We start from the raw sequence: 24,770 nt of genomic DNA on the forward strand, positions 1-24,770 counted from the left end.
CTGGTTCTTGAATTTTATTTTCTCAATTTGTTAGCTGAATTGAATCAGTTTTAACAAAATAAAGTAATCATCAGAGCAGACGTGCAAAGGTCTGTCCAGTGATTCGTTGTGCACTGAATTGAATCAGTTTTAACAAAAAAAAGTAATCATCAGAGCAGAGGTGCAAAGGTCTGTCCAGTGATTCGTTGTGCACTTTCTCACAGGTGGACATTCGGAATTGAAGAAGGATGATGCTCGAGCACAATTAATGAAAGAGGACCCAGAACTGGCAAAATCCTTTATCAAAACACTGTTTGGTGTTCTTTATGAAGTATATAGTTCTTCAGCTGGACCTGCTGTTAGACACAAGTGCCTTAGAGCAATTCTTAGGATAATTTATTTTGCTGATGCTGAACTTCTGAAGGATGTGCTGAAAAACCATGCTGTTTCAAGGTAGGTTCTTTAACTGCTGCGAATGAAACTAATTTTGAGCTTACAGCTCAAACTTGTGATTACTTTTTTTGAATCATCTTTTTCAGGGGAAAAAATGATACTTTAAAAGTCTTACATATTTTCCAAAAGCTGAGGCTGCCAGCTCTGCAGGCTGTTTTTTGCATCATAGATTTTGCAGTAGTTGCCAATGCTAGACATTCTTACTAGAAACTTAGGTGGCCTCTGGCTGTGTGTACTAGAAGTGTCAAATATTATCCTTTATTGGTTTTTTGATTTCTAAAACTTGCCTATGAAATTCTGAGGGCAAGATAACTTTTGAGGTAATACAATGCGAACAGTAACAGACACTGATAGCATTCAACTGGTAAGTTTTATTCATGAAACCTGTCCTACATGTTACATGTAAAGTTGGCCATCTGAGGATGCAACTGGAAAATAAACCATAGTTTTTCAGAGACAGTACTGAGTTCCAGAACACAGTGTTTATAAAAGACTGTCTCCTTTATGCCATGTTAAAACTTGGTAAAAGTGATACAGGTAGGAAGAGAACTGTTGCAGTGCTTTTATTGGTAGCTTTTATAAAGCACTGTGAAATTTGTTTGCTTTCAGTCTCCAGTGCTGTGTATGCAAGATGAATTGACTTGATTTAAAAAGAAAAACTCAGCCAAAAACTCACAAAGCTAACTCTAATAAATTATCTGTTTTAGTCATATTGCCTCCATGCTGTCGAGTCAAGACCTTAAGATAGTAGTTGGAGCCCTGCAGATGGCAGAGATTTTAATGCAGAAGTTACCTGACATTTTTAGTGTTTACTTCAGAAGAGAAGGTAAATCATGGTTTCTTTTTGTTTTCTTCACCTCTTTATGTAGTATTTTAAAAATGTGTGTCCACTTTTCCCAAGCTGTAAAAATTGAATATTGTTATTGAATAATAAAGGAGGTCCTGTGCAAGATGTCTTCATACTACTAGGGAGGAGCTGGCCCAGACTCTGGAGGAAGCAAGCTTGTGTTTTCAGAATCTGAAGCAAGTTTGTACAGGCTTACTAGATACTAGTGAACTCACTTAGGCTGAAGATGGCTCATGGAAATTACATGGGAAGTCTTCGTGGAGAAAATGGATGAATGTTTGGCAGGAAGTCTTTGTACTAGTGTTTGCACTTGGGATTTCTTTAGCTGCTGTTCATACTGCTCTAATTTTTTATTTTTAAACTATGTAGGTTAACTTTTTGAAGAAAAGATTGAACTGTTTTTAAAGCTTAGTATTGATGGGTGGGGTGAGCAGATACTGCCATAGTCAAAGCAGAGGTTCAAGTAACACTCAGTTCTACATTTTCAAACACCTTTGTTCCTGCCACCACATCTCTACCACCCCCTCCTCTCCCCCTGTCCCAGACCAACCCACCAAACAAAGATCTCTTCTTTCTCCAAGGGGTGATGCACCAAGTGAAAAACTTGGCAGAGTCTGAGGCTTTGCTAACAAGCCCCCCAAAAGTCTGCACTAATGGATCAGGAACGCTGGGAACCACTACAACCATAAGCACTGGGACAGCCACTGCTGCCAGCAACGCAGCTGCAGATTTGGGCTCTCCCAGCTTGCAGCACAGCCGGGAGGATTCCTTGGATCTGAGCCCACAGGGGTAAGTTAAGTGCACTTCCTGAAGAGTAATCTGCATTCTGGTTTTGGTGCTTTCTTGTTTTGGAATTTTGGGTTTTATTTACCTTATTTTTTAAGAGATTGTCTAGGGTAACATGAGCTGCCCACATTATCATCTGCATTTCGCTGTGGTGTTTTCCTCTAAAGAACTAAATTGAAGTGGTGTTGAATTTTTCAATGGGTAGTTTTGATTCATTTTATATTAAATGTTTAAAAGAGGAAAAAAAGCAGTGACCTGACAGCTAGGTCATAATTATTTATATTAAATAATTTTCTGTTTTGGGAGACTGTCAAGAGCAACAGCTTGTAGTCTCATCTAACTGTTGAGGACAGTGATTCTTTCAGAGCTGTGGGGCATGGTTTCTGTCTGCTGGAGACTGGAGAAAAAATAAATTATCCTTAAGTTTTGTTGGAAGGCAATAATTTTGAACACTTGTAGAATTAAAATACAGTGTAGGAATAAATTACTAGTTTTCTCTTACTTTAAAGGTCAAGTATTTGTCACTTTAAACAAGAATTGAAATATGTGAACTTGTGAAGTGTAATGATTGATGAGTAGAAATGCCAAAAATTGTTGAAGAAGTGTTTTCTGTGCTTTTGTAGGGGAGGCATGTCAAATATCCAATGTTGGTTGGCGTTTATTCAGTAGAGATGTGTGGAATTTTTTTTTTCATTTCAAGTCTATTCAAATAAATGGATGAACAAATGGTTACACAAATTCAAGCATGAAAATCACGAGAAATTCTATTTAGTGTCACTTCTGGCTGTATTTGGCTGCTCATAACAGAAAGATGGCAGCTAGCAAAACTCTCTCTGAATGGAGTTAGTGAATATCCCTGTTATGGGATGGAACCTCTTCTTTAATTCTCAAGGAAGTAGTTGGCAGATGCATCTTAAACTGAGGGGGGGGATGTGCATGAGTATATATTTGTGGGTGGAAATAAGTAAGTTTATTTTTAAATTTGGACAGACGACTGAGTGATGTTCTAAAGAGAAAGAGACTGCCAAAACGAGGGCCAAGGAGACCAAAATACTCCCCTCCAAGAGATGATGACAAAGTAGACAATCAAGGTAAATAATTCTGAATATATGATACTTTTATCTCCTTTTAAAGTAAGCTTATAAACTGCAGAAAGAGCTGTGATAAACCTCTTGATTCTCTTAAATTTTGTCTTTACTTCCTCCAGCTAAAAGCCCTACAACTACGCAGTCTCCTAAATCATCTTTCTTGGCAAGTTTAAATCCTAAAACATGGGGAAGATTAAGCACACAGTCCAACAGTAATAATATTGAACCAGCACGAACAGCAGGAGTAAGTGGTCTTGCAAGGGCTGCTTCCAAGGATACCATTTCCAATAACAGGTACACACACACACAAAAAAAAAATCACAGTACTTGTAACATGAAGTTGACTATGATCAGGTGATTAGGTAGCACCTACAAGGAAGTTGGAGCTTAACCACAGTTGAAAAAATTCTGGGAAAGAAATCAAGGTAGAGAGATTAACATCTGAATAGTTTAAAGTTGCATGGTGGGGAAAGATTGGAGAACTGAGAAAAACAATGCAAGAAGTGATCTGTAGAGAAAAGTACTTGATGGTGTTGGAGTAAAAGCAAAGGGTTTTCTGTGGCTGCTGTTTAAGACGGAAAAAGTAATACTGAGGCTGTATTTACTTGTAATATTGGTGTATGCGAATGCTAAGTGTGGCTAAATTATTTTTGTGTGCTTCTTTACAGAGAAAAAATCAAGGGCTGGATTAAGGAGCAAGCTCATAAATTTGTAGAACATTACTTTAGTTCTGAAAACATGGATGGAAGCAATCCTGCACTAAATGTATTACAGAGACTTTGCACTGCAACTGAACAACTCAACCTCCAGGTTAGAAGTGGCAAACTTACTTACAGAGGGGGGGCAGTCATTTCTTGCCTTATGAGTCATTATGACTTGGAGTAATTTTTTAGAATGAGCGTGTACGCTCTGACACACCACTTCATGATAAAAGACCAGTCCTAGCAGTGTGTCATTTGCATAGCATTTCACATTCAAAAGTTCTGCGGTTAAGTGTCAGGGATCAACTTTATTCTTAAAGAACAATACCGTTTGTAGTAAGAAATTTGAGACTGGGGGAGAAGGAGAGGGAAGAAGCATTTTGTTAAAATGGTAGAAGAGGTATGGATTGGGGTAAATGTGGTAGCATGTCAAGAACTTCAGCCTTGCTTTTCAGACAGTTCTTTTTTTCAGTGGTCCTTGATAGGTGGTCCAAACATGTAACTTCTAAACCAGTACAAGAGCTGAGCTGTGTTCTGTGCTTTGATCTGAGCAATCATTAAAATATGAAACTTTCCCACCTCCTCTCTCCCACTCAGATGTCACATAAAACATACAGCAATCTGAGTTGTTAGGGTTTTGTTAGTGTGGTTTTTTTTCCAAACAGAAAGCACCCCTGCTTGGAACTGATCTTTACCTTGCGTAAGATGGAAATGAGACCTTGTGCTTCTCTCAAAGAGAAAACGTAGATGTTGCCAGTAATGTCTCCCCTTGAACAGGGACATGCTTATGCTCAGATTATTTGTCCTTCATTGCTGCTTGTATTGAGTTACTGTACATTGCAGACTTCCCTTTTTTTCCCCCTGCCCTTTAGAGGTGTTCCATGCAGTAGAAAGAAAGCTAGCATTTCCTTAAGCCTGTAATACCTGGGTAGTAAAACACTCTTCATATTTTTCAGGTGGATGGTGGAACAGAGTGCCTTGTAGAAATCCGTAGCATTGTCTCGGAATCTGACGTCTCCTCATTTGAAATCCAGCATAGTGGGTTTGTTAAACAACTGCTGCTCTATTTGACATCTAAAAGTGAAAAAGATGCTGTTAGCAGGGATATCAGATTGAAAAGATTTCTTCATGTATTTTTTTCTTCTCCGGTAAGTTTTCTTGTTTATTTTTTTGGCCTTCTTAGTTGTTTTTCTCTCAAATTTTCTTTCTCAAAAACCCATCTGAGAGGTTCTATGTTGACCTTATCTTAAAGGTGGAATACAGAAAGAATGTTTTGTTTATGTCTAAGTTGTATAACGCTGCAACTTTCACTTTGTTCAGTGTCTTTGTAGGTCATGACCTTTTTTGAACAACGTGTAATTAGAGAAAGTTGCACACAGCAGTGGAAAAAATGCCAAAATGGCCAATTGTCTGAGTCTTGAACAGTGTAGAAGTTGTTTCTGTCTTTTATGAAGTAGTTATGGAAAGAATTTTGATAGTAATATTATCACTTAGGACTAAATACTGCAAGAAGCTAGTGTTCTGTTTTTAAAGAAAGAAATTTGAAGTGGAAGAGAGGAAAGCAGATAACTAAAACGTCCAAAAAGCTTGTTCATAGTTAAGGGTGAATGCTTAAAATCTGTTGGGCTATTCAGTTGAAACCAGGAGAGAAGATTTCCTTCTTTGAAACAGGTCTTTCATAAACTTCTGTCATTTACTCATCCTGATACTGTTGCTACTTTCAGTGAGAGCAGGGATTCGTAATTATGGTATAAAGTGTTTAGGATGTTTTAATTCAAGCAGGTAACTAAAGACTGGACTATATTTCAGCTTCCTGGAGAAGAGCCCCTTGGAAGATTAGAGCCATTAGAAAATGCACCTTTGTTGGCATTAGTCCATAAAATGAACAACTGCCTCAGTCAGATGGAACAGTTTCCTGTTAAAGTGCATGACTTCCCTAGTGGAAATGGAACAGGGAGCAGGTAAGGATTAATGCTCAGGTAACAGTTTTGTTGGAAGCTTTTGTTTTCTAAAACTTGTTTCAAGCAACAAGTAGAAATACAATTACAACAGGAGGTAATGGAAACCTCTGACCCTGTTAAAGACAAAAGCAATGACACAGTTGGTGTTTTTTAGTCAGTGGAAGATGGAATATTTTACTAAATGTTTGCTTGCCATCTTGAAACTTGTCTCACTTAAATTGGGGGTGATAGATAAACTTTAAATGCAATCTCAAAGTTTACCCTTTAAAAATACAAATGTCTTCCTTGTCCCCACGTAACAAACACTGGAAAGAAACAATCTATTTCTTGGACACTCATGTTTTTTAGCAGAGTAATTAAATTGCAGAGAGTGTACTATGGTGCTCAACTTTGTTATTCATCTAGGTTCTGTTCTCTAGCATGATAGTGGATTAGGTGATAAGTCTTGGCTGTGAATGGAGTTTAAAATAGCTGTAGGCCTACCCTGAGTCTTCAGATACAGAATAAATTTCGAATCCAGCTTGGTAGTTGTTTTTTAAGTAACAAATCTGAATGAATAAAGACCTGTTTCTACAAGGTCTTTTCTATACTTCAGTAAATCAACACTAGTTTTTATTTATTATATAACAGTGAATTTCTTTTAGTACAGTTGTGCGTAAGTTTTAAAAGTATTTTTTGGTGCTGGCTGAAAGCTCAACATGAGAGGAGGAGCATTGAAAATTAATTTTTGAAAACTCTTTCTTTAAAGTTAGAAATGCCAAAGGTCTTCTATGTCTCAGGTAGTAAGGTAGTGTGGAGAGGTTTTTTTTCATTAATGGTGACACAACATCCATTTAATTTTATGTATTGGAGCCTCACACTATAGCATTAATCTAACTAACATTAAAATTCAGTACTTGTTTTTTGTGAAACTTAAAATCAGTGGGAATTAATGCAGCACACAGAATTCTTACTAGAAGAAATTAGTGTCTCTATACTGGCTTTTGCAAATAGTATGTGATCTGTAATCTCAGAATGCTTCCGTAACTATATTATTTTTTGTAAAAAGTGGGATAACTACCAAAATTAAAAAGCTGCTAATCATAGAAGCAAATCCTGCTGTTCTTTTTGATAGAAAATGAAACACGAGAAGCCAGAGTGCTGTAGCATTGTTTGACTGCAAGTTTTACTGTGGATTATGTCAATGAGGATTTTGAAGCATTAAGTTTTGGTAGTCTTTTACTAGCACCTGGAAATAGAAGCAGCCCAAAATAAGAGGCTTGTTGTATAAAACCAGCTAGCTTGAGTATTGATAGTTTGGTGAGGTAGAATGCATGTATAAACTATTCTTGGCAAGAGAAAAACAGAGGAGATTTCAGGTTTTCTCTTTGGGTCCTTATTGAAAAAAAATCCATTTTAATGAATACTTGCATTTTCTGTGCCCGTTTCTGATCCTTGTTGCACTGTACATAAGCACAGCTCTAAATCTCCTGTGTCATCAGCTGACCACTGAACTACTTCAGATTTCAAAGATGGTCAGTATAGGCCATATTGTAATCAGACCTCAGGCTGGGCTTTCTCTCAATTCATGTAGCTTCCAGATTTTGTTTAACTTGGATTCTGCTCTTCTTGTAGAAGAAAATTTTTTATCCACTTAATTTTAGATAAATAATACTCTGAGCAAGTAGAATTGTAAATGCATGTATAAGCCTATTTTACTGCATTTTTAGTGCAGTTGTGGTTATTAGATTCTTTGTGTAGCAACTTTTTTCACAAATTATTTTGAGTTTTTCTCTTAACAGAGGATCCCAAGCTTTAAAATTCTTCAATACACATCAATTAAAATGCCAACTGCAAAGACATCCGGACTGTGCTAATGTGAAACAGTGGAAAGGTGGACCTGTGAAGATTGATCCTCTGGCTTTGGTACAAGCCATTGAAAGATACCTTGTAGTTAGAGGTATTTATTACACAGTCACTTGTGTTTTCCTTTTTGGTATAGTTCCTGCTGTCAGTGTAGAGTCTGTAAAACCCTGTAAAGATTATGCTGAAGACAAATGAAGGTACCTATGAGGATACCTTGCTCACAAGGGAGGAGATTAAAGCTGTAAAGAATCTTCTTTTTCTGGGACAAACTGTTTCCTGTGGTAAAGAGTTCAGTCAAAATACTATCAGAAGTATTGCTGTTTTACTGTCACACTGGCTGTAGCTTGGCAGTTTTGATGCCAGGTGTTGATACTGAAATTTGTTCTAGCAGTTCTGAATCTTACTGTTCTTGACTGATACATTTTGGAACTGTGTTAGAAGTTATAACAGTCAGAGTACAAAGCATTGTTACCTTTTAATGAAAAAAAGCAAATGAGAATGTCCTCTCTTGCCTCAGGCTATGGAAGAGTTAGAGAAGATGATGAAGATAGTGATGATGATGGGTCAGATGAAGAAATAGATGAATCTTTGGTAAGCTTTTGCTCTGGGAGTATGGAGGGGGGGGCGGTGCAGTGTAGGGAGAGCCTTAAAGAAAAGCTATGCAACAAGTTTCCTAACTTGTATAGTTGTGTTTCTTTTTTTTTCAGGCTGCTCAATTCTTAAATTCAGGGAATGTGAGACATAGATTGCAGTTTTACATTGGAGATCACTTGCTGCCATACAATATGACTGTGTACCAAGCAGTGAGGCAGTACAGTTTACAAGCTGAGGAAGAGAGGGAGTCTACAGATGATGAAAGCAACCCACTGGGAAGAGCTGGGATTTGGACAAAAACACACACCATTTGGTAAGTTGCCTAGAGAGGTCCAGGCACAACTTCTCCAGTTTACTAAATGTATATACATCAAGAAATTTGGAATATAGCTGTCAGTCTTTTTTATTCCTTTGAAAAATGTGGAGCTCTGAATTTCCTGATGTGCTTGAGATACTTAAAACTTAGGAAGAATTCATTGCTAGCTCCTGATGTTCTTTCTAGCTCCTGAGTAAAGCTGGTGAACAAGAAATGGGGAATTTTCAATGATGCCTGCTAGATGGGGAGGAGCCATTCTTAGTTAGATAACTAACCACAAACAGTAGAGAATGTGCAGTATTCAGCTAATGGTTGACTTCATACTAATTTTTCCAGTTAATTGCTGTGAAAATGAATGTATTCTGTGGCCATACTTTGCAAGAAACATTGACACATGACTATGCTGAACATTTTAATGTTCAGCAGTCTCTTTCTTTTGAACACTTAAATGTGCTAAAGAAAAAAGCAGACAAATAAAAACGCCTAAGACAGCAACCAAAAAATGCCAAAACCCAACCTAACTCTAACCTCAAACACTTTTGGGTTTTGCTTATACATTCACCTTCTCTCCTTGCAGTTCATGGAGCTGAAGGGTCCCTGTTTTTTCTACTCTGTAAAATACTTGATTCAGAGGCTGGATCATATCCTAGTGCAGTGTTCTTATCTTTCTGCTTTTAACTGTCATTCAAATAAAGTTCTGGAAATCTGAGAACTAACACCTTTAAAAGTGCTTTTATTTCCCTGTAAGTTAGCATTTTAAAACATATTTTTAACTCTTGTTCACTTTTTAGGTACAAACCTGTGCGAGAGGATGAAGATGGTAATAAGGACTGTGTTGGGGGTAAAAGAGGAAGAGCACAAACTGCTCCCACAAAAACCTCCCCTAGAAATTCTAAAAAACATGATGAGTTGTGGCATGGTGAGTGTGGTGCCTTGCTATATGTTACATTTCCTCTCAGTCCTCTCAGAACTTTCACAGTGTTTACTGTCACTATAGTATTTCTTTTAAAGCAGACATAGTATAAAAATAGGAAGCATGTATATTTAACTGTATATTAAAAGTAAGATATTTATTGAGTTGTTTGCCTGAACTGTTGCAGTTAAGTGAATGCCATGACTAATACTGCCTAGGCTCCTAATAATTAAATCTTGGGAAAAATTCTAATTGAATTGTTTTACTAAGATGTTGTTTTTTCCTGCCAGATGGCGTATGCCCTTCGGTGTTAAATCCTCTGGAAATTTACCTCATATCTACTCCACCTGAAAATATAACATTTGAAGACCCCTCATTAGATGTTATTCTTCTTTTGAGAGTTCTACATGCTATCAGTCGATACTGGTATTACTTGTATGATGTGAGTAGAGCACTTTTTAAATCACTTTGATATTGGTTCAGGACAGAACCATCTGTAACATTTTAAATAACCTTTCCTCCCTCTCCACTGCCCCTCAAGAAGACAGACAAATGCAAATACTGCCATCTTCCCCTGCATGTTTGTCTAACTTCTGAGAAGATGAAGGCTGTAAATTCTTACAGTCAGTCATATTTTCTTTATACTGTTTTGAACACAATATCCATGCTTTGCCCTTTAAGTTCAAAGACCAACATTATTCCTGAAAAGGAGATTGGTACTGAACATCTACTCAGTCCTTCTTTCATGTGTGAAACTCTGGATGAAGAAAACTGCAGTGAAAATTGTTTTACTTTCCATGCTAAGCAAATTAGAAACATTAAAAATTTTTTTTAACAAAGGCTTGCTATTTCTTTCATCATTTCTCTAACTAGAAATACATTGTTTTTATTTAACACAGAATGCAGTCTGCAAGGAGATAATTCCAACCTCAGAGTTTATCAACAGTAAACTGACAGCAAAAGCAAACAGGCAGCTTCAGGATCCTTTGGTAATTATGACAGGAAACATCCCGACTTGGCTGACAGAACTTGGAAAAACATGGTATGAGCGATTTGCTGTGTAGTGTCTCTAATTCCAGTTAAGTAGGAATCTTGCCTGGGCAGCACAGTGCATCATCCTTAACAGGACTTCAGAGTGCCAAATGTAGTCACTGAAGTCTTGCCAAGTTACATAGTGGCATGGATGTTTACACCTACACTGCATAGTTTTAATCACATTCTGAGAGGTAGACGATGTGCAGAGTTTGGATCGCTTCTTACAGGAATTGCTGAGCAATCTGAAGGTTTTCCACTGAAATTTTGATTAGTCATGTGATACTTTTTCTCCTGGTAAGCTGCTCAATAACGTTCTTACCGTATCGCTCTGTTTATCTCCACACATACGGTATGATACAAAGGAAGATACGTTTATAAACAATATTCATAAAAGAATCAAAATAATTTTTAGGAAGCTATGTACATAGTACTTTATAGTATCTTGATACAGAGTACAAGCTGTCAAGTTCTTGCAGAATGAGAAAGAATGAGAAATTAGAGTTGACATTCTTGGGTTTTTCAAGCATGTTAATTGCAGCAATATTGTTGATGACTGTGGAATGCATATTCAGAGAAACTTTGGCTTTTCATGTTAAAAATAAGATCTCATAAATGTTCCAGATAAGATGATGAGCATGAATGTATGTTCTTCAACCTCTTATTTGTTTGATAAAACTGCCTTTCCACTTAATGCGTATGGAGGACAAAACTGTTAACATACACATGCCTTTGAGAGTAGTGGAAGTGATAAATTAAAACAAGACGTTTCTCTGGGAGTCTTTCACAGATTTAGAGTATTTTTTGCAAATGGTGGAAGGTAGAATAGTCATGCTGCTCTAGGCAGGTTCTCATGTCTTTCTGCTGCCAGATATGGGAGCTTGAGCTTAAATCTTTGATCTGTTGGATTTATTAGTTGTAGAGCAGGAGTGAACAAGGAATTTTATTTCCTGATGCAAAATTTGCATAGCCAAGGCTTTCGAATATTTTGAGTTACTTTTCAAGAGGAGTCAAAAGTTTCTGGAATTTTTTGTCACCTTCATATATTGCATTCCTCAAAACTCCTGCTCCTAAGCATTTTAACTAAAACTAAAGCATGCTTTGGAGGCTGCTTTCACCACAGAGCATAACAAACCACTCATTTTGGATATACTACATTTCTGTTGTGTTTAAAACCAAATGCCAGTCTGAGATGCTGCTTGGAACACAGCTGACTAATCTAATGCTCTTCACAGCCCATTTTTCTTTCCATTTGATACCCGCCAAATGCTGTTTTATGTAACGGCCTTCGATCGTGATCGAGCCATGCAAAGGCTACTGGACACTAATCCAGAAATCAATCAGTCGGATTCTCAGGATAGCAGAGTGGCACCACGGCTGGACAGGAAAAAAGTAAGTACATCTTCTTGAAAGTGGAATCAAGGATCTATTTATTTTTATATTGTCTTTAAGAATATCATTGTGAGCAAGGCTTATTTGTAGAAGTTGATGTTTTGGTAGTATAGGGAAGGGGAGGTGGGTTTGTTCCTGCAGTCTCTCGGCAGAAGGCTCAGTGTCTTCTCCGTGCTGGCCGCATGAGGGCAGGAGGAGCAGCCTGACATAATTCCAGCAGTGAACAGTGTTTCAGACAGCATTAGTGATATTGCCACATACTGGCTTGTAGACCTCTGTTTTGCTTGATTCTCAAAAGAATTCAAGTAATGAGATTTAGACCCTTAATAAAAATACTGTCCTTGTATCTGGGGAAGGTAAATTACCTGTCACAGCATAATAAAAGTATGCTGTGATTGTGTTAAATTTGAGGGAGTCTTGGATGTCTGTCTTGAACCTGGAGATAAGTTATCTTAAAATGATATCTGCTATACACACTGTATAATCTCGAATTCCTGTGGGGAAAAGCAGCAGGAGACACAAGAATCAAGTTCAAAAAGGATTTAGCTGCCCACTTGTAGGAATCCCAGTGGTGTTGAGGCTTTTGTTTGGGTTTCAGTATCTTTACTCTATTTTCTTCTCTACATATTAGTTTGAGGTATTTAATGTCACATGATAATACTTTGCTGTATCATAGTTCTATTGCCATATTCTTGGCAAGAAAAGTACCTATTAGTTATATTGATGTAAGTGTAAGGCATTGTTTTTTCACTTTATATTGAACACATTCATTCTAAACAGTTCTCATATAGAAGCAAGAGTTATTATATCAAAACATAAGCTTACAAATTGTTGAACTGAACTGTGGAACTATTGGCATGGGGTGGAAAATGTGCATAACTGATTTTTACCTGTTGTAACTGCCTTGGGAGCTGGAACTTACAGCCATAATTTCACTACATAAAACTTCTCTAATATAGCGCACTGTGAACAGAGATGAGCTGTTGAAACAGGCAGAATCTGTGATGCAGGATCTAGGCAGTTCAAGAGCCATGTTGGAAATCCAGTATGAGAATGAAGTAAGTAATATCACTGCAGTCTAATTTATCCGCTTTTTACTGAAGATTAATACAAATAAGCTACAACTTTCTTAAAATGGCTTGGTCAGATCCTTTGTCTTTCATGTTGCTGGTGCTAAAGAATTTTATCCTTTAATTATCCCTAATCCACTTGGTTGTGTTTTTTAGTTGCTAGGAGAGGCTCTTTCTGATCTAAATTTCATAATCAATTGTCAGCAGAGCTAACTTTTTTCTAACTCTTAAGCAAACTATATATGTTTTCTCTATAGATGAGAATTGGGTGGTTAATGCTTTTACTGCATTGTTACTTCCTCTGATAGGTGGTCTTTCCAGGTTGCCTCTCTCATGTTGTGAATATTTCTGTAGTTAGGTTGTTCCTAAGATGCTTTTTGCCATGTAGTCTTTTTTATAGCAAATAATGTATAATATTTGTCAGACTGAGTAAAGATTTTTATATTCAAACTGACCTAATGGACTTATCTATCTCATTCCCCCTCTCTCCCCTCACCCTTCATCCCCTGTAGGTTGGCACAGGCCTAGGCCCTACACTAGAGTTCTATGCACTTGTATCTCAGGAACTACAGAGAGCAGACTTAGGCCTTTGGAGGGGAGAAGAAGTGACTTTAGCCAATCCAAAAGGTAATTGCTCTACTACCTAATCTATAAATATTGATGAATATTGAATTGATTCTAAGTTGACTTCAGTTATGTAAAGAGCACCTCAGTTTGTGGTCAGATAATATGCCTCATCATAGTGTGTGGATCTTTGTGGGTTTTGTTGAGGTTTTTGTGTGTGTTTTGTTTGGTTTGGTTGTTGTTTTTTTTTTTTAATGAGAAGCTTAGGTTAAGCTTATCTGAATGCCACTGGCATCTTGAAAGAAACTAGTACAGTAAATACTGAACTCTTTTCCTTCTTTCTTCCTCAACAGGAAGCCAGGAAGGTACCAAGTACATTCATAACCTTCAAGGCCTTTTTGCACTTCCTTTTGGTAGAACAGCCAAGCCAGCTCACATTGCAAAAGTTAAAATGAAGTTCCGCTTTCTGGGAAAACTAATGGCCAAGGCAATCATGGACTTCAGACTGGTGAGAATGGAATAGAAAATCTATTCTGAAGGGGTCGCATAAAAATACTAGTTCTGACTGTTGAGAGATAAAAGCATTACGAGTTACATGGTATTACTTTCAGCTCCAGAAGTCAGGGCAATCTGAGGCGGGGCAGGGAGAGGGATGAGCATGCAGTGAAATTTTGTGGGGGAAAAGGGTAATACGTGTTGAAGATCTTTACAGTGGCTTTTGAGACCATGGAGTAGAAAGGGAAAGCCATTATCTGCTATGTGTTGCAATCTTTCCAGTCTTCCAAGAATGTTTTGGGCTCATTGTTACACCAGCTGCTGATTGCTTTAATGTATATCCAGTAGGCGGTCACTTGGGATTTTTGACTGTAAATTTGAGGCAAACACACTAGGACATGGTGTTTTGGTGTGTGCCAGAACTATGAGATGGTATTGTAGATCTGGTCAAGAGATGAAGTAGTAAAAGATACTTTTGGAAGACAGTTCAGTACTAAACAGTTCAGTGCTTTGCTTTCCAGGTGGATCTTCCTCTTGGACTTCCTTTTTATAAGTGGATGCTACGACAGGAAACTTCCTTGACATCACATGACTTGTTCAGTATTGATCCAGTAGTAGCCAAATCAATATATCACCTTGAAGATATTGTAAGACAAAAGAAAAGACTTGAACAGGATAAAACTCAGGTGGGAAAATAAGCCCAAGAATGGAAGAGTGCATCTTTACACATTTGAATTTTACAAAATAGCAGTAATTCAGCATGTATCATAGGGCTTGAAACTGATTGTAATAGTGATAATTACTTTGGTCTCACACAGAGTAGTTTTAATGTTACTAGATCAGTGGCTAATAATTATAAAAGTCTTTTTCTAAAGTCTAGCATGAGAAATTCATTATGGGATTCTTCTGTGTGATTAAACACAGTCCTAGAAATGCCTAAAACTGCCAGCTATTTGCCTAACTTCTCTTTTGGTTCACTTTAAAAAGACTAACCAACTTAAATACAGGTGGAAAAAATCCATCCTTGCTTCTTGAACTGTCAAAAGTTCGGCTTTTTTACTAGTTGGTTTAATCAAAATTCCATGTTTCATAGAAGTGCCTTTTATGTAGGATTATTTTTTTTCACTGAAGAGCTGTATGCAGAGCTGAGTTGAACAGCCAGCATGCATGAGCATACAGGTTCTTTCAGACATACATTAATTTTTCAATAAGAGTAGTTAATATTACTCTTAGCTGAAAATACCACAGTTCACTGTGGCACTCGTGGTAAAAGGTCTTTGGCACACATGGTTTTTCTAGCATCCAGTGTTAATAGATGGCAGGAAGTAATAACCTAATTTATACACTTAATACATCTGTCTGGTTTGTTACTAGTGAAAGTATTGCAAGTTTGTGGGTCTTTGTTCCTCTTGCCTCATTGTCTCACTATCTCCTTGGTCATGGCTTTTAATTTCCCAAGAATTTGAAAAACCTGAAACCTGGTGGATGAAAGCTGAAAAATGTCAGTATGCATGCCAAATATAAGGAAAAAACAGCCTCTGTGCTGTAGCATATTTCACATTTCTTTTTCTTGCAGTAGAATTTTCTAGCTAGTTTGTCTTCTGGCATGTTAAGTTGTAATTCCAAAACTGCTAGAAAAAAGTGTACTCCTGTGATCTTTCCAATTTATCCATTAAGCTTGTTTATCTGGTTTCTCTTGGTTTACTGTTACGTATGAAAACTCCTGAAGGAGAGCAAGGAGAGCTGCAACAGTTGTAATGGTCATGCTCTTACAGAAATGTCTGATTAGTCAAAGCTGCTTTAGAAGTCAAAACTTTTGAATAAGTTTATTTGAATTAATTGTTTTCATTGGTTTTCACTTCCAATTTTTTAGACCAAAGAAAGTCTACAGTATGCATTGGAGGCTCTGACTATGAATGGCTGCTCAGTGGAAGATCTAGGGCTGGACTTCACACTTCCTGGGTTTCCCAACATAGAGCTGAAAAAGGGGGGAAAAGATACACCGGTCACTATCCACAATTTAGAGGAGTATCTCAGAGTATGTAAAAGCAAACCTATGACTAAAATTCTCTTTTTTCTTGCTCCCAGGTAGTTTGTTTCCATATATATTTCAGTTCATTCTCATAAACTAGGCATGACAGTAATTTTCCTACTTATGACTTCTCTTCTGTACTAGTTTATTACTCCAGTAAAACTGTTAGAACGTAATTGCACTTGCCTTGAAAATTGTGTGGTACAAGAAGTCTGGTTTATATGTAATGAAGTCATCAGAAGTTTGGCTTTTTGGAGAAAAAGTAATTTAAGTGGATTCATTGTAAGTGGTTATGATAATGAATTTTTTAGGAATAGTGATTTAGCAAATTATTTAGCAATAGTGATCTAGCATCCCAGTGGCCTTTGAAGTGCTGTTATAGTAGTGTAATTTTTTTGGGCTCAGTCTTACAAAAACATCAGCACTTGTGAGTCAAAAATAAAGCATTCATTTTTTGTCCAAAAAGCCAAAACCAAACCAACAAAAATCCTAAGGAAAACTGAGCCAGTCAACCAGAGAACCCCAAACGTGTGAAAAAACCCTAAACCCTAAAAAGAATTAAATAAGGAAAAGATAACAAAATATTGCCAGAATAAATAGATAGTGCACCTGTGTATTGATTCATTCCTATGGCGAAAGGGACATAGAAAAACAGAAGGTTAATATTACTGAACAAAGGTATGAAGCTGTTTCTGTTGAAGGAAGTGATAAAGGGAATTGGTTAAAAACAGCCTGGAAGAGATGAGGTAGGACAGGAAAAATGCAGTATTATCACATGAAGTGAGTGGGATGGAGGGGGAGGATCACTGTACTCAATAATGTTACTAAATAATGCATTTCCTGACAGGTTAGGATACTGCCAGTTTCACTCTGACTGTTAAAAATTTTGAAGCACTGATAAGAAACACATCTGATGTTTTGGTAGAAACAGTTCAATAAGGGTCATGCAAATTCCACTCAGCTTTATCAGCTGAGAAATTTAGCAAAGCTCTTCTGTAATCCTTAAAAGTGAATACTGAGAAGTTTCTATTTACCTTATAGTTTGGAACTATTACCTGTCCACTTCTCATGTGTTTGTTAAAAGTAAATTCTGCTAGTCAAGAATCACTTACAGAATTAAATATATTTGAATTTAAAGCTCTTTACAGACTTAACAGAGGAGCAATACAAACTTCCACAGTTTATTAGAAACAGAATTTGCAGTCTCCATTTACTGAGTAATGTTGCATTTAAGCATTCCAGACTGATTTCCATAGTTTGCAGTGGTTTTTTTTTCTTCCCTAAGTAACTTGTATGAGATATCTGATACTCTGAGAAAGGCTTACAGATGGCTCAGATGTCCTCTAGTTGTCCTGCTGCAGGATTCTGTCTTTGTAAAGGAAAAGGAGATTACAATGGAAAACTTTGTCTCCTCCTACTAAAAGCTTTTGCAACTTTTATTTTCTTAAAGGATCTCTGTGCAGTTTTTCCTCCCGTTGTCTTTATAGACTTGATGTGAAAGAAATAGAAAGTATTTCAGGGGGAAAATTAGTGTGCTCTGCATCACAAGTATGATGAATTGCATTTTAGAAACAACATATTTAATTGCTCACCTGGCCTGTATAACATCCTATGGGTCAGCTGCCCTGCTCTTGAACATGTAATTTTCATTAAAATCTTGTGTGAGGATTAACATGAAAAGTAGTCTATAAAGCTGGAATATCCTAATGTTGCTTTTCATGCCTCTTCTGCCATAATTTCACTCCTCCCTCTACCTCCCTGTTTTCCCTCCAAGGACAGTTCCCACAGGAGCTGCCTTTATCAGAAAGTAGAACTGCTTCAATTACCACTACAGTGAAAGACTTTATTCTCTATCTTTTTTTTTGGCTTTTTTTTTCCTCTTCTCCCCTGTATTATAAAGAGGCCACCTTGCTTGTTCTAAGTTTGTGAACAAAAAGTTTCAGTAGTGTAGGTTTTTCTAGCAATTTGATCTTCTCTTTGAATCTGCAAGAATACAGTGCAGCTTAATTAATCAAGAGCCACAGGCTCTTGATCATGAAAACTAATCACAATTGTAGGTAAGCAGCTCTGCTGTTAGAATGTTCTGTGTTGTAGAAGAGTTTTTTGTGCTGCTGGTGCTTGCTGCCTTTCTCTTCAGTATTAAAACTGGTTTGTGGAAGTAGTGCAGTGTATCTCACGTGAAATTCAATGCCTGACTCTTCTATTGGAAAACTTATCAGCAGATCCTAATGAGCTTTGGTATCCTGAGAGCTTTCTGGAAGCAGTAACTCTTCAGTTATTGGGATAGGGTGACATACTTGCTTCAGGACTCCAGCAGGATCTATGAGCTTTTAAAACTGTTCAGATGCTTCCATAGATGACTTTAATTAGCACTACAGGCCAGAGCTTTTAACACTTTTTAAACTAGTAGTTTGGTGTTGACAGCACATCTTTCATGACCAGCCCTTGTTTGCTGCTAGGGTTGAGGATATCCAGGGCAAGTGTAATCAGCAGTAGCACTGACTGACAAAAGAATGTGAACTTGGCCTGCAGTCTGCTCTGTAAAATACCTTAATTTAGTGGAGAAATACTGGCCGCAGGAGATTTATTTAAAAGAACTCTGGTCTCATTTGTGTCATATGACCTTCCTTCCCCCCACTGATGTTGTTTCAATATGTGCTGTCCCCTTTGGAAGTTACTTTAATGTTGAGGGGGTAACTAGAGATATAAAACCAAAACAAAACAGAAAAATTACGCTCAAAAGGCCTAGATTAGTGTCTTACTGTCTTTTGCATTATGGTTCTTAACCATATTCCAGTAACTTGAAATGAGGTTACTGCTTGTGTTCCGATGTATTCTTAAAATATTAAGCTGCTTAATATATCAAACAGGCTAGAGTTGCTTTTTTAAACTTAATGTTAGAATACGGATCCATATATTTCCATGGGGGAAATTAAGATAATATTGCCAAATGATGCCCTATGGATTTCTGCTTCAGGTGCTGCTTTTTAAGAGGTGTAGAGAGAGAACACCTAGGTAAGGCTTCTAAAGATAACAAATGTTCAGATTTACTTTAAATTATACTGTTAAATAGGTTCAGTTTAACCAGCTATTCTGAGTTCTGTTTGTTTTGTTGAAAAGGCAAATGAGTTGTTTAAATTCTGCAGACCTTCATGTTAAGGGTGATGCGAATGATGAATTAAGGCAGAATGAGGCAGTGCTGTAGAGCAGCTCCATGAATCAATGTGCACCCTGTGGGAACTCCAGTGAGCATATGGCTGGGCTGCTGGAGTTTGGCTTCTGCAGTTGTACTTCTTTGTACAGTAGTGATTACTGCATGCTTCCTTTGTTCAAATTGCTTTTTTCATTTTGGTTCTTTTTCTTTCCCTGCAGTTGGTTATATTCTGGGCACTAAATGAAGGTGTTGCCAGACAGTTTGACTCCTTCAGAGATGGATTTGAGTCGGTGTTCCCCCTTAGTCATCTTCAGTACTTCTATCCTGAGGAGGTTGGTGAAAGTGTTTTTGCTGCTGCTTTTATAACCTTTATGTGGATGTATGGGCAGTCTTAACCTGGGTGCAGGGCATTTGTGACAGTCTGACATTGCATTTCTGATGCACGTTAGTAAAACTGAGTGCTCCTGAAATTCCACACTTAACTCTTAAAGATTTCTCTGTTCAGTAGTCACTTATTTAATGCTTTTATTATGAACAGCTACATGTTATTTAAATTAACTATTTTCTGAGAAGTGCTTTAATTTATGTATCATACTTCATTTCTCTATGGAGTATGGGTACCCTAATGCCTTGTATTGCAGTACCTCTGAATAGCTGTAGATAGTTGTGGAGGCTACCTGGGTCTTCCATTAGAACAATAAAGCAAATAGTCAGCTCTTTAGCAAGGCTTCAGCAGTAAGAAGAGATTCAGATGAAGGGGTATAGAATAAGGATAGTTGGTCTTGCTTTAGTCTCACCACCACCATATCAATTTCCTTGTAAAATTCTCAACACTCCTAAGTGGACTGAATTGAGTCACAATTACGGTTCTCTGGATGAGAAGAGAGAATGTTTTAGTCTTCTTTGAGGGAGTCTGTTTGAAGACTCTCCTTTGAGGGGCTTTTTTACCTTTATAAACTCAGACTTCTGACTTTAAGAACAAACATTAAAGCACACTTGGGAACAATGGGTTAGCCACGCCTTTGTGGTACTCCTGCGTTCCTGATGCTTTGCAAGGCAAAGAGGAACATTTACTCCTTGTTTAATTTTACAGTTGGAGCAGCTCTTGTGTGGCAGCAAGACAGACACTTGGGATGCAAAGACTTTAATGGAATGTTGCAGGCCTGATCACGGTTATACGCATGACAGGTAATACCATGTTGGTCTTGTTAAACAAACAAAAAAGAGTAGAAAATACTTTATTGAAATAATCTTCATACATTGTTATTCAAGCTAAAGGAATTATATGACATATATTTGAAAATGTTCATACTGTGCTGAGTATGAATCTGATGCAGTTACTTTAATTATAAACAAAATAATATTCTCTTTGTTCTTTTCCCTCCTCAGTCGAGCAGTGAAGTATCTTTTTGAAATTCTCAGTAGTTTTGATAGTGAGCAGCAAAGACTGTTTCTTCAGTTTGTGACAGGCAGCCCCAGACTGCCTGTAGGAGGTAGGTTTTCCTTATTGCATGTTGCTGGGCGTGAAATTGCTGTTATTGATGTATTTGTGAATAAGATGTTTACTTCAGTATAGGAAGAAATTCCTTAACTTAGGTATTTGAGAGGTTCATACTGGTTTCCCATTTCTAATTTTAGAAGTGTCTGGGCAGATGTCAGGTATAATTCTCATAACCTTTGTGTTAATCTCATGACACTTCCTACAGTTGACTCTCCAGGTTTAAATTGTTGCCAGAAAATCTGTCAGAGGGCAAAAGAGAGTTCAAAATTTAAAACTGAAAGCTCCTAATACTGTATTTTTTGGCTAGAGGTGCATTAAGTCATGGCAACAATATGATGCATTGTAACCTGAAAACAAGTCTCCTTTCTAGAAAGAGACAATACTTAGGATAGGATTAATCTTATTTAATTTCTCCCCCTTTTGAATTTCAGCATTTAGGTAAGAGGCAGTGCAGTAAACAGGGAAATTTGCTGTCTTTGCTGGAGACTGTTGTAAAATACACATTTTACTGTATTCTCAGCTGAGTGCTTTGCAGGTCAAAACAGCATTCATGCATCTGTTCCAATATTGGCGTTCTTTGGGATTTGGGGGAAAGACTTGATTATTCTTTTTTTCTTAGTGTATTTTGGGAGCTCTTCTGTGGAGACATGGTGCAAACACAATTGAGTATTTAGGAGTGTAGAAATGATAGCTGAAGCAAGAATAATCAGGTACTAGAGTCATAGATGATTCCTGTTAAGAAATGTGCATGAAGCCAACAAACTTAAAAATACTGGTTGGAATAGAATTTTTGCACCTACAGAACACAATTAAAAGGAGATTCATACAGCTTATTCCTTTATTTTAAATTAATCTTGTAAGACGAATCTGCAGGCAGGATTTGAGGTATTTTTAGCTTGTTGTGCAGCTTTATAAAGTCACATTCCGAACTTCTGAAGGTGTCCAGGAAGTCAGTTGTGCGATGCGTGCTTCTGTCACTGGGCATGTCTGCAGTCAGCTGTGGGTGTTCAGGAGGAGCAGCCTTATTCTGAGTGTTTTTTCTCATTACTAGGTTTTCGAAGTTTGAATCCTCCCCTGACGATTGTACGGAAGACATTTGAGTCCACAGAGAATCCCGATGATTTCTTACCCTCAGTAATGACCTGTGTGAACTATCTCAAATTGCCGGACTATTCAACTATTGAGATAATGCGTGAAAAACTCTTGATAGCTGCAAGAGAAGGGCAGCAGTCATTCCATCTTTCCTGATCACAATGAAAAATGCAATGTCTGCCTGTTACAGCAAAAGAGAAACTCATGATTCTTTTCTAAATATATCACCTGAGTCAAGGAAACGTGTTACGCCTTCTTGTTGTAGAAAAACGGCTTGCAGATTATAAGCAAAGACACTTGGTTGATATTCATTAAAAGCCCCTATGGACTTAAAGTGATCAGGCCCTAAAAGTTGTTGTGACAAGGTTTCTTTAGCAAGTTCTTGTTTAAATTATCATTTATTTGATGAGTGAAGTTTTTAACTTGCTTTGCTGTGTGAAATTTAAAAAGGGATGTTTTTCCAGGCTGGAACAATAAATGTCGCTGTGCAGTTTAATACTGGGCTGTGTGTATCCATCTAGCTAAGTCTGAAGTTTTTCCTCCAAAGACAACTTTTGTACATAAGTACAGAAATTAAAATACACCATGTATTTGACAAATCTAGTTTAGTAGACTAGTTCTGTGTACCCTCACCTGCCTCTAATTTTACCCATCCTCATGTATTGTCTGATGTGCAATTCACTTGGTTCTTTTTGTGTGCAACATTCAACAATTGTTATGTTTTGGTTAGCATGGGCATTTAACTGCTCCATGCCTCTTTCTCTGATTAAGATAATTTAAATTTTACTGAAATCAAATATATATTGTCAATATAATGCAGCCTTTGTAACTAGGTAGAACCTTTCTTATAGCATAGTTTTACTGTAGTGGTAGGATATAATGGCGACAGTCGTTACCAGAGTGCTCCAGAGCTGTTAACACAGTGATTCAGGCAGCAAAAGCCTCGTAAGGGAGGCAGGGAAGAATTATTTCTTTCATGTAGTTGAAGTCCAACAGCTTGGGCTGGCCAGCGTGTATTGTGGTAAGGCCCAGAGCATTTCGAATTGATGTAAAGTTTTTTAAAAGACAAATTAGTCGTTTCATTCCCTGTTTGAGTAAAGAATTTTCCTGTTCTTGATCTAAGTTCCTGGCTAATTTTGTAGGTTTTTTTTTTCTTTTTTTCTTTCCCCCCAGTGCTAGCTAGGAACAAGCAGTTCAGCCTTTGTCTTTTGACACAGATAAAGCACCTGTAAGCAATGCTCTGTCCAACTGTTTTATGTGCTGATTTCTCAAATCTGCAATAATTTACTTCATCAGGTTAATGTTTTTACCTGAATATAAATAAACAAGTTTGCTTCACCTTTTTGTTCATAGTTTTGTACTGTATGCCTAAAGTTCAATTGTGTAAATTACTGTAATGCAAGTAAATCATCCTAAATCTACTTGGCTAACAACCTGCAACTTGTGGATGATTTACTACTAAAACAAGACCTTTTAAGACCTCCAACTTTGAGGGAAATTTTTTCCTTTCTATGCGTTCAAAAAACGGGCAATTACGAATATTCCTGAGATGTACCTGCTACATAGGTAATCTTTATGAAAATGTGATAGTTAATTACTTTTATTCAACTTTGAGAAATCAAAATTCCTTTCAGTGCTTAGAAATTGTTAAATTCTGGCTAATCAGGCTAGTTATTTCCCCTCAACTAACAAGTTTTCTTTTATCCAGCTGAAGAACTCGTACTTCCAGAACATGTAACGGACATTCTTCTGGTGAACATTCACAGAATTACCTGTGCTTGCTCAGACCAGTGCCACTGAAATGTAATACAGACCTGTCATGAGCATGAGTAGAATGTGAAATCCTTGCACAAAGAACCTGATAACTGAACAGTTTTTTATTACGGTATTAAACCCGACCGAAGGCGCTTCACCCTGTACATACAATAATGGTAGCGCGCAGTGCGGCATAGTTTGCATCCAACTTCAAGGCAGTGTTTAAACTATGGACTGGTGTTTAAATTGTTCTGATAACTTGATCAAACTGAGCACAAACAAGTGTTTATAGTGTGTGGATAGCAATTTGTTCATTTTTTAAGGTTCTATATTTTAAAAAAACTGACTTGTGTAAAAAAAAAAAAAGAAAAAAGCTAATATTTTGTATTAAAATATCATGTGTATTGATACTTTTTTTACCCATGTTGTCTCCCTCTAGAATCTGGCTTTCATTGACTTGGAAATTTTGAGGAGCTTTCAGATTTGATAGTGTAACTGTTTGTGTAACTGTTTCAGTGGGAAAATAAGTTGGTGCCTGTTAAAAAAGGAAGGAAAAAACAAGTACCTGTGGTGATGTGTTCTGGCTGTCATTTTGAGCGCAGACTAAGGTTTTAGTTTGCCTGAAAAGTGAATGAAACCCTTTTGGGTGACACTTCTTTTTTCCTACCAAGGGCAGCTTTTAGCATATTAGAAAAGCAGTCTGGCTTAAAAGGTAAAGATAGTAAATTACAAGAATAAACTGAGAAGTCACATATGTATGTATCTAAGAGTAGTTCAGAATGAATGGAGGGGTGGTGCAAGATCTTAAGGATTTCTTGTTTTCAGGAATTTTGGATTAAGGGAAAAGCTCACTAAAATCGATCTGTGGGTGTATGTAGTCATTGTAGTACTGCACTGCTTTGTATACCTTTATAAGGTATAATAAAAGGTGCAATCAGAAGTCTTATCTTTAAAATGGATGCTTTTTTTAGCGTGATAAGTTCAACTGTTTTTAGGTAACACCACCAGTTACTGTTTTGGATGAGTTTAATGTCCTTCTGTGTTAACAAGAGTAGCAAAAAAATCAGTAATGGATGAAAGGGCCATACAGGCACAAATAGCTCCTACTGAACTTGTGCAATATATTTTTGTTGTTGTTGTTGGCTTTTTAGCAAAATTTCTTGTTTAGGGAACACTTTAGCATCCCATCTGACATGAATT

General features: G+C 37.2%; 1 protein-coding gene across 12 annotated transcripts in view; it reads left to right on the plus strand.

Moving 5' to 3' along the window:
• Positions 1-23,153, plus strand: part of TRIP12 (thyroid hormone receptor interactor 12) — a 78,109-nt gene extending 54,956 nt beyond the window's left edge. For 10 of the 12 annotated variants that reach the window (XM_041475780.1, XM_041475778.1, XM_041475785.1 and 7 more), the window contains 24 exons: positions 204-432; positions 1,140-1,258; positions 1,861-2,068; positions 3,056-3,156; positions 3,273-3,447; positions 3,822-3,963; positions 4,811-5,002; positions 5,664-5,815; positions 7,582-7,754; positions 8,178-8,251; positions 8,368-8,567; positions 9,362-9,489; positions 9,774-9,925; positions 10,383-10,525; positions 11,751-11,907; positions 12,867-12,965; positions 13,490-13,604; positions 13,895-14,049; positions 14,558-14,722; positions 15,910-16,074; positions 19,441-19,554; positions 20,316-20,410; positions 20,612-20,715; positions 21,775-23,153. In XM_041475780.1, the coding sequence (XP_041331714.1) occupies positions 204-432; positions 1,140-1,258; positions 1,861-2,068; positions 3,056-3,156; positions 3,273-3,447; positions 3,822-3,963; positions 4,811-5,002; positions 5,664-5,815; positions 7,582-7,754; positions 8,178-8,251; positions 8,368-8,567; positions 9,362-9,489; positions 9,774-9,925; positions 10,383-10,525; positions 11,751-11,907; positions 12,867-12,965; positions 13,490-13,604; positions 13,895-14,049; positions 14,558-14,722; positions 15,910-16,074; positions 19,441-19,554; positions 20,316-20,410; positions 20,612-20,715; positions 21,775-21,971 (3,554 nt within the window). In that variant the 3' untranslated portion in view covers positions 21,972-23,153. The remainder of the gene's footprint in view (positions 1-203; positions 433-1,139; positions 1,259-1,860; positions 2,069-3,055; positions 3,157-3,272; positions 3,448-3,821; positions 3,964-4,810; positions 5,003-5,663; positions 5,816-7,581; positions 7,755-8,177; positions 8,252-8,367; positions 8,568-9,361; positions 9,490-9,773; positions 9,926-10,382; positions 10,526-11,750; positions 11,908-12,866; positions 12,966-13,489; positions 13,605-13,894; positions 14,050-14,557; positions 14,723-15,909; positions 16,075-19,440; positions 19,555-20,315; positions 20,411-20,611; positions 20,716-21,774) is intronic. The other 2 variants (XM_041475784.1, XM_041475790.1) reach the window with 1 other exon arrangement.
• Positions 23,154-24,770: the final 1,617 nt, after the last annotated feature.

Source organism: Pyrgilauda ruficollis, unplaced genomic scaffold (genome assembly GCF_017590135.1).
Source record: "Pyrgilauda ruficollis isolate IOZ18807 unplaced genomic scaffold, ASM1759013v1 scaffold36, whole genome shotgun sequence".
Classification (NCBI taxonomy): Eukaryota; Metazoa; Chordata; class Aves; order Passeriformes; family Passeridae; genus Pyrgilauda; species Pyrgilauda ruficollis.